This window comes from Hemitrygon akajei, chromosome 16 (assembly GCF_048418815.1).
Source record: "Hemitrygon akajei chromosome 16, sHemAka1.3, whole genome shotgun sequence".
Taxonomy (NCBI): Eukaryota; Metazoa; Chordata; class Chondrichthyes; order Myliobatiformes; family Dasyatidae; genus Hemitrygon; species Hemitrygon akajei.
Window position 1 is genome coordinate 15,792,552 of NC_133139.1, and position 9,922 is coordinate 15,802,473.

The following is a 9,922-nucleotide window of genomic DNA, read 5'->3' on the forward strand; positions in this document are numbered from 1 at the left end:
TTCTGTGGATTGAAAATGGATGTAGGAGACTGATGATCCATAATGAGGGTAAATTCTCTCCCATACATGTACTGATTGAAATGGTTTACACCCCAACCAGACTCGTGTCCTCTCTGTCAATCTGTGCATAGTTGTTCTCAGCAACAATAAGGGAACATAATGCAATGGATAAGGGGTGTTCACTTTCATCACTCAGGACATGCAATATGACTGCACTTATACCATAAGCCGAGGTGTCACAGGCAAGGTTCACTGGATAATGTGGATCATAACGTGTGAGTACAGTGTCTGATGTCACCATTTCTTTTGAATTTTAGGAAGCTACCTTACATTGCTTTGCCCATTGCCATTTCTTCCTGATTTGTAGTAATGAATTCAAGGGGTGAACCACAGTAAGTGATACTTGGTTTAAAAAATTCTCACTTATTGTATCATGCTCTGAGCCCATAATACAATTTTTTTTAGCACCGTCTTGAGATTTTAGACACGTTCCTTGTCATCCTCACCAGTAACAATTATGTCATCCAGGTGAAACTAAGCGCTTGGTAAGCCTTGCAGCCCCTGGTCCATTGCCTTCTGTCAGAGTGCAGACACAGATACTGCTCCAAAAATAAACCTAACATAGCAATAACTCCCTTTGTGAGTGTTTATTGTGAGAAACACTTTAGACTGCTCTTGCATCTCTACCTGTAGATAAGGCAAGTCCACTTGGCTGAAGTGTTTCTGTCCTAAAAGGCTTGCAAAGATATCCTCTATTCTGGGTAGAGGGTATTGATCTACTTTCAGTATTAAGATGATGGAGACTTTAAAATCACCACAGATCCTGACAGACCCATCCTTCTTGGTTTCTGGAACCACTGGCATTGTCCATGGTCTCCACTCAACCTTGGAAAGAATTACTTCAGCTTCCATGCAATCCAGCTCAGTGGCTACATGATCACAGCCGGTATAAAGAGCCTGACAACCTCTGTAAAACTCAGGTGTGCAATTTTTCATTTAACAGTATTTTACACCTGATATGTTTCAGTTTTCCACTGCTACTTTTAAACACTACTATGATGTCATCCAGTTCTTTTCTTAATTCCCATGTCAGTTGACTCCATTGCAGGTGATGTGGCATGCAAATGCTGGATGGATCACCAAACAAGCTGTAGTTATTTCAAACAGTCATGGCTGTACAATGCTGGCCCTCCTGATTTTTTTTAACCACATACAAGCCCAATGTTGTTTATTGCTTATTGTACTTCACTATTACAAATGTCATTCCTACAAGAGTTATCGTTTTTCCAGTATGTTCTTAGGTGGATATTTGCAGGCTTCAGTTCAGTATCTTTGAAATGTTTCTAAGCAAATTATACACCTTTCCATCTATTGCACTCAGTAACACTAGCTCTCACTTCCCATTGGCTACTTCATTTGCTTCAAAATAATATTCAATTTGTTCAGTGTACATCATCTAATTATCTGTTGCACAATCTAATGCATCTATTTTTCTGATATATCCAGCCATTTCTGCTTTTGTTGCATTTATTATTATCACCTGGTATTCATTGTTTATGAAACCCCTGAATTTTGTCCATTTTCTGCCTTTTTTTAAACTCACTGTCTTTTGACCACTTCTGAAGAAACGTGTGCTGTACAACGTGTGCAACACCTCGCTCCCCTTGTGAAGAAAAAAATCGTGCTGTGCCTCAACAGTAAGGTGGCCATTTTGGGTTCCTTTTAAAATTACTTTTTTGCCACTGTTATGTTTTGTTAATCCAGAAACTAATTGAAAGAAAAATACAGGAGCCGGGATGAACATGTCTACTTAATTTACGTTCCTTTTCTTTAGTGAGGCTCTCACATATGACGTGGTAGTGTAATGACATATGCCATTCACTATAATGAATTATTATATGCCAAAAAAGAATTCCTACTCAAATAATATATTTCAAATATTACTCAAATGTTGCAGAAATATTAAATACACTACACTGCTCACTGACGTTTTATGTTTTTCACACCAGTATCTGTAAACCCTGCAGACTGTTGTATGAGAAAATCCCAGAAGAGCAGCTGTAGAGAAAATCTGGGATTTTCCTTTTTAACAATTAAGAAGGAAATCAGGAGGGCTAAAAGAGGACATCAGATTGCTCAGGCAGACAAAGCGAAGGAGAATCTTAAGGCCTTCTACAGAAATATTAAGAACAAAAGGATAACCAGGGACAATTGGTCTTCTGGTTGATCAGAGTTGTCATCTATGCATGAAGCAGACAGAGATGGGGGAGATCGTAAATGGATTTTTTGCATTTGTGTTTACTTGGGAGACAGACGTAGAGTCTATATATGTGAAGCAATGCAGCACCAAGACCAGTAGGAGGCTAGTACACAAATGGCAGGGACTGTAGTAGAGATACTTAAAACATCGGTAGTCACTGGTGAGGTTCTAAAGGATTGGAGGATAGCTAATGATGTTTTTTTTGTTTAAGAAAAGCTCTATGAATAAGCCAGGAAATTATCATTATTCAGGATTATTCAGGAAAGCCAGGACATCAGTAGAGAAAAAGTTATTGGAAGGTATCCTAAAGGACCAGAGTATATGCTGTAGATATTTGGATATACAGGGACTGATTAAGCATAGTCAACATGACTTTGTGTACTAAGTTGTGACTAACCAATCTTACAGAGTTTTCAAGGAAGTTTTTTAGTCATCTGGCATTCAAGATGAGGTAGTAAATTGGATTAGATATTGGCTTTGTGGAAGAAGCCAGAAAGTAGTAGTAGATGGTTGCTTCTCTGACTGGTGGCCTGCGACTAGTGGTGTGTCGCAGGGATTGGTGCTGGGTCCATTGTTGCTTGCCACCTATTTCAACAATCTGGATCTTAATGTGGAAAGCTGGTGCAGCAAACTTGCGGATGACACCAAGTTTGGGGGTGCAGTGAAGAGCAAGGAATCAAAGCTTGAAGCAGGATCTGGACCAGCTGGAAAAATGGGCTGAATATGGCAAATGGAATATAATGCAGACAGCTGTGAAGTGTTGCACTTTGGGAGAACCAACCAGAGTAGGTCTGGTAGCATGTCAGACAGGTGAGCAGTAGGGCACTGAGGAGTGCGTAGAATAGATCAGGGAGTTCAGATCCATAATTCCTTGAAAGTGGTGTCACAGATAGATAGGGTTATAAAGAGATCTCTTGTCACATTAGCCTTCATAAATCAATGTATTGAGTATTGGGGTTGGGATGTTATACTGAAATTGTTAAAGACGTTGGTGAGGTCTAATTGGAGTATTGTATCCAATTTTGGTCACCTACCTACAGGAAAGATGTATTTAAATAAGATTGAAAGAGTGCACAGAAAATTTACAAGGATATTGCCAGGACTTCAAGGCCAGAGTTAAAGGGAAAGGTGAATAGGTTAAGCCTTTAGTCGCTAGAATGTGGAAGATTGAGGGGAGATTTGATGGAGGTACACAAAATAATGAAGGATATAGGTGAGGTTAATAGAAGCAGGCTTTTTCCATTGAGGTTGGGTGAGACTACAACTAGAGGTCATGGGCTAAGGGTGAAAGGTGAAATGTTTAAGGGGTACGTGAGGGGGAATCTTCATGCAGTGTAAGTGTGAAGTGAGCTGCTAGCAGAAGTGGTGGATGCAGGGTTGATTTCAACATTTAAGAGAAAGTTAGATAGGTACGTGGATGGAAGAGATGTAGAGGGCTATTCTCTGGCTGCACGTCAATGGAATTATGCTGTAATGTTCCACAACTCGATGACTCCATACTCAAACCACCCCATCTAGCACCACCAATCAATCCACAGTCAAAATCACTTAGATCACATTTGATCCTCCATTCTGACACTTGTTCTAACAACTGAATCTACAGTTGAAACTGAACAGTTGAAAACATCTATATGTTTTTACGATAGCTGCCACATGATTGGCTGACTAGATACTTGCCTTAACAAGCAGGTGTACAGGTGTACCTAATAAAGTGGCCACTGAGTGTAGATAGTTAACAATACTGAGAACCTGTAGGTAGATGTTAGGTAGTTAAGAGGCTAAAACGTAAGACTTCAAAGGCAGATCACTCCCTGTTCCATAGAAATAGGAGGCAGGAAAATACAGAGCTGAAGAGATATAGTCATAGAGTATTACAGCACAAAAACAGGTCCTTTGGCTTATCAAGTCCACATCAAAATATTGTTCTGCCTAGTCCCACCAACTTTAGGCCTTCCCACCCCCCAATCCATGTACTTATCCAAACTTCTCTTAAATGTTAAGATCAAACTCATGTCCATAACCTCTGCTAGCAGCTCACTCCACACTCTCACCACTCTCTGCGTGAAGAAATTCCCCCTCAGTTTCCCCTTAAAATTTCCCTTTCACACTTAACCTATGACCTCTTGTTCTAGTCTCATCCAAACTCAGTAGAAAAAGCCTGCTTGCATTTACTATATTCTGTCTATACCTCTCATAATTGTGTATACAGTGCCTCCCCTCATTCATCTTTGCTCCAGGGTATAAAGTCCTAACCTATTCAACATTTCCATATAACCCAGATCCTCAAGTCCCAGCAACATCCGTGTAAATTTTCCCTTTTCAATGTTACCCTTCCTGGAGGTGGGTGACCAGAACTCCACACAATACTTCAAATTAGGCACATTTCCAGACATCACAGGAAACAGGACTGTAGATTCCTGAGGGAAAGAGACCAGCTCTAGGAGTTTCAAGTTGATAATTAGTTTTGGAGAATGTACAACCAGATCAGTAAAATTGCATTTTGACAGTTTTGGGACAAATATCCTCATAGGAAGGTTCATTGCATAAAGGGACATATCAATGAAAAGAGGAAAAAAGGATGAAAGGAGGAGAAAGGATGCAAAGAATATTGGAAGTTCAACAAGCAATTTACTGAGAACCAGATTTCAAATGGCTATTGAATTTAAATTTCAATCAAAAAGTGTTCTCAAACCAAAATCAAGATACCTAAGTTTCAGGAGTAATTAATCACAAAAATGTGGGAGAAACAGAACCGTGAAGGAATGGGTTCCAAACATTCTTGGAAACTAAGTATTCGGGGCATGTCAAAAATTATTAAAGAGGAAGTAATACAAAGCCCAACTCCACTTAATGTGGATAAATGATATGGTTCATAGAGGGTGCATCTCAGATCACTAAGGAAAGTAAAGGTGGAAATTGTACATGTTCTGATCATAACCCTGCAAGGTTCAGGGTGATGACTGTGGTGTGGAAACTTGTAACTACACATTGTTGTTCCACAAAGGATACGGGGCTGATCTAATTAACTACAGACTAATCAGTTTTACTCTGGTGGCAAAGAACATTCTAGAAACAATAATCCAGGACAGAATTAGATACCAAATTTGGACCAAACTTTTGGCCACCTGTCTAAGCATCTTCTTCTGTGTCTTATTTGATAGTATTCCTGTGATGCATATGGATAGGTTTTGGCATGTTAAAGACACTGTCCAATGGGAGTTGTTATTATGATTTATTACTAGCTGGAATTAGTAAGGATCACAGTTATAATAAAATAATTAGCAGTTACTTAGACAAAGGGGATTGATTAGAGAAAGTCTTCATGGATTTGAGTTCGGCAAATTCTGTTTTACTAATCTGGTGAAGGTTTGTTGAAGGAAAAATGGTCTTTCAAGAGGCATTTAATGTGCATAATATATCACCAGGATTGAAGTTTACAGAACAAAAGGCTATAGCAACGTGGATTAGAATTTAACTGAATAGTAGGAGACAGTGACTGAAAATAATGGGTTTTTTTTATCAAACTGGACGAATGCATACAGCAGAATCCCCCAGGGGTCAGTAAAAGGACCACTGGTTTTCTTTGCATGTATTAATGGTTTAGTTTTGGGTTTACAATTTCCAAATCTGCAGATGACTAAACATTTGGAGGCTAATTAACATGAGGACAGTAATTGTTGTGACTGTGACTAAGCCACTGGAAAATGAAGCTGGTGAATACAGAAGTTCTTTATTGATCACAACAAGCAGCCGTTCTCTTGGACACACTCTCAGAATCTCAAACCTCAAAGAACATCAAGGTTTTATACTCCTAAAAATACATAATAAGAATAAAGATGTTTCAACATAATTTCAATAGTTATAATGATGCTGTTTACTTCAATATTTTGAGTCCAACAAATGGTTTCAATGAATTACAAATTTACAGTGGGGAGCACAGTATAACTGAAAGACACCTTTGCTGAGATGAACCAATTCACATGGATGGTCTGCAACCTTCTGAGGACAGACAGCCCACACACAAAGAATTAGAGTTGTGAAGGCTGTCTGTCAGAGTGTACAAATAGTCCAATTTTTGATCAAACAAATATGCCTATGATCATGTCTGATGAATAAAGTGACTGAAATAAGTCTGGTCCTTCCTTGATCTCTATCACAATTATGCTAAATAACTTAGCTGAAGATGTCTGATTTCTGGCCATTCAGCATAACCCCATTGTTTACTGTCAGTAAATATGATGTTATCCAATTTGCATGATGGTGATCTCTCATCAAGCTTTGCTGAACTTGTTGACCTATATTGGTTAAACACAATACTGTTTTGCAATTTTCATTTTCATTTTCAAATCTGTTTGTGCCGCATCTCCAGTCCGATAACTCCCCGAGGTAGTGAAAAACAAAAATGATTGCAGATGTTGAAAAACTGAAATAATTTGCTGCATGAGTACTTCACATTTATGTTATTGTTTATTGGGATTCAGCATGGAGTAAACCCTTCAAGCCATGCTGCCCAGCAATCCCCTGATTTAATCTGAGCCTGATCACAGGACAATTTACAATGAGTAATTTACCTACCAACTGGTACGTCTTTGGATTGTGAAAGGAAACCAGCGCACCGGGAGGAAACCTACGTGGTCATGGGGAGAACATACAAACTCCTTCCAGGAAGTGGCAGGAATTGAACCCAGATTGCTTGTACTGTTAATCATTGTTGTAATCACTATGCTACTGTGCTGCCCCTGGTATCAACCATAGCAAGATCAGGGAGGGAGTGATACGATGATATTCTAACACAGGTTGACATTATGAGAATGATTCCAGGAATGAAAGGGTTACTGTATGAGCAATGTCTGGCAGCTCTTGGGCTGTATTCCTTGGAGTTCAAGAGAATGGGGTGGGGGGGATCTCATAGAAGCATTCTGAATGTTAAAAGGCCTGAACAGATTAGATATGGCAAAGTTATTTCTCATGGTAGGGGAGTCTAGGACAAGAGGGCATGACCTCAGGATTGAAGAACGTCCTTTTAGAACTGAGATGTGGAGAAATTAGTTTAGTCAGAGGGTGGTAAACCTGTGGAGTTTGTTGCCACAAGTGGCTGTGGAGGCCAAGTCACTGGGTACATTTAAAGCAGAGATAGATAGATTCTTGATTAGCCAGCGCATCAAGGGGTATGGGGAGAAGGGAGAGGAGAGGGCATGACTGGAAGAATAGAATCAGCCCATGATTGAATGGCAGAGCAGACTCGATGGGCTGAATGGCCTACTTCTGCTCCTATATCTTATGGTCTTATATCATGATGGAAGAGGTTTTGGGGTTCTTGAAGAACATTAAGATCAATAATTCGCCAGGTTGTGATGGGATTGATCCCAAGCTATTGAAAAAGGCAAATGCAAAGATTGCTGGCACCTTGACAGAAATTTTTGTTAGTTACATGGAAGCCCCCCCCCCCCCAAGGAACTGGGGAATAGCAATGTTGTCCTCTGTTTAAGAAAGTCAATAGATGCTGTGCAGACAGATGGGATTAGTTTGGATTAGCATCATGGTTGTCACAGGCATCATGGGCTGAATGGACTGATTTGTGTTGTACCGTTATGTGTTCTAAAACATAAAATGTGAGAAACACTCAGCAAATCATATATGGGAAAAGAAGCAAAGGTAACGTTTTAGGTCAGAGACCCTTTGACAGGTCTGGGGAAGGAGACAAAAGTAGTTTGTTCAGTGCGGGGATGCTCGGTGAGGATGGCCCTTTGAGATATCCGCTCTCTTCCATTTCTGGCTTATTGATCTTCCCAAAATTTAATTCCACCACCATTAGCAACGGATGCTTCTTTAGAGACTAGAATTCCCTTAGCATCTTTTCTTCCTCTGCATCAAACTTTCCTCCATTAAGATGTCCATTTAAACCAGCAGTTCCCAACTTTTTATATGCAATAGACCCCTCCCATTAACTGAAGGGTGCATGGACCCCATGTTGGGACCCCCTGCTTTAAATCTGCCTCTTCGAGCTTGTCTTTGATTATCTGCCCCTATTTGTGTCTCCACGGCTTTGTTGTTTAATAACACTCGAACTGTGTTAAAATGCTATAATTAGGTAAGTTCTTGTCAAAGTTGCTGTATAAATTTTGGGCTACTTCATTCCAGTCTCATTTTGCAATTTTCAAACCAGGTCAGTCAGGATATCCAGTATATTGAAAACTTACCTCGAATGGATTTCCTAGCCCAGCACAAAAAGCGTGCTGAACCACCTACGAAGAGTTCTCACCTCTGGGACTACCCCTACTGGGACAATGAGATAAGTGAAGCAACTAAATCCTATTCTCCATCTGAGAGGATTCAAGAATTAGCAAGTAAGAACATATCAAATTTAAGTATAGGAGCAATTGCAGAATTCTTCATTTTGAGAGCACAATGGGGACAATGAAATTGATTTCTAATAGAGCATAGAATTATCATTAACATTCTTTTATATTTAATTTACACGAATAAAGATTGGTGCAATCTATTCAAAGGGATAAGATGCTATTAGTTCAGTCAGTGGTTATGAGAGGTTTCAGATTGGATAGTAGGCACCCTGAGGCAGAACACCATCAGAAAGAAATCCCTGAGGCTACTTATGTGCAGATGCAGATATGATCATTATTAGCCCTTCAGCCATTAGATAATTGTTGGGTAAACAGTGAAATTATGATACAAGGGAATCCCAAATCTATGCTCTTCAATAGTAGAATGCCAGGGAAGCATTAATAGCTATTTGTATTAAATGAGTTTAACAAATGATTAATTTTGAATAAAAACATCTACCTAGTCATTCACCTGTTTTTACATTCCCCTCTAGTGCTACAATGTGAGTAATACTTTATATTTTATAGAGCCCAAGGGAGACTATGCAGGCTACATTCTCAATAGATCATTAGAGGAACCAATATCAGAAAGTACCTTGAACTATTCAGCCTCTGAAAGAATCCAAGAGCTTGCTAAACCAAAGATCTACACTGCACCAGCCAAAATTGAAAATCCATTCACAGTTTCCGAAGCAGCAAAAAAGGCAGTCGCTTCACCTAGACTGGAAAAGCTTGCCATTGCGATTCCTAGAAAAGTGACGCACAAGAAAACTGGATAAATTCATTCCAAGCTGAAAAACATCCCAATGTTTTATTTGTCTTTGTACCATTTCGCAGTATTTACTGTTTTTTCTTTTTCCTCCTAGTGGATTGAACTGAAGGTTTGGGAGATATTTTTGAAGAAGCCTTGTTGAGATATTGTAGTGAATATTTACTGAATGAACTGTAGCCATAACAAGCTGGTGGTGGAGCAGAAGGAAGAGGTAGGATTAAGCCATTCAGCCCCTCAAACCAGCGCTGCCATTCAATAATGACACACACAAAGTGCTGGAGGAACTCAGCAGGTCAGGCAGCATCTAAGGAAATGAATGAACAGTCGACGTTTTGAGCCAGGACCTTCTTCAGGGCTGAGTAGGAAGAGGGAAGGCACCTGAATAAAAAAAGAGGAGAGCTAGAAGGTGATAGGTGAAGTCAGGTGGGTGGCAGAGATAAAGGGCTGGAGAGGAAGAAATATGAGAGGTGAGGAAAGTGGACCATAGGAGAAAGGGAAGGAGGAGGAGCGGTGGGGAAGTGATAAGCAAGTGAATAGAGAAAAATAGAG

General features: G+C 39.7%; 1 protein-coding gene across 2 annotated transcripts in view; it reads left to right on the forward strand.

The window, feature by feature from the left end:
* Positions 1-9,204, forward strand: part of LOC140739779 (uncharacterized) — a 187,915-nt gene extending 178,711 nt beyond the window's left edge. For both annotated transcript variants that reach the window (XM_073068293.1, XM_073068294.1), the window contains one exon: positions 8,427-9,204. In XM_073068293.1, coding sequence (XP_072924394.1) covers positions 8,427-8,681 — 255 coding nt within the window. In that variant the 3' untranslated portion in view covers positions 8,682-9,204. The remainder of the gene's footprint in view (positions 1-8,426) is intronic.
* The last annotated feature ends 718 nt before the right edge of the window (positions 9,205-9,922 follow it).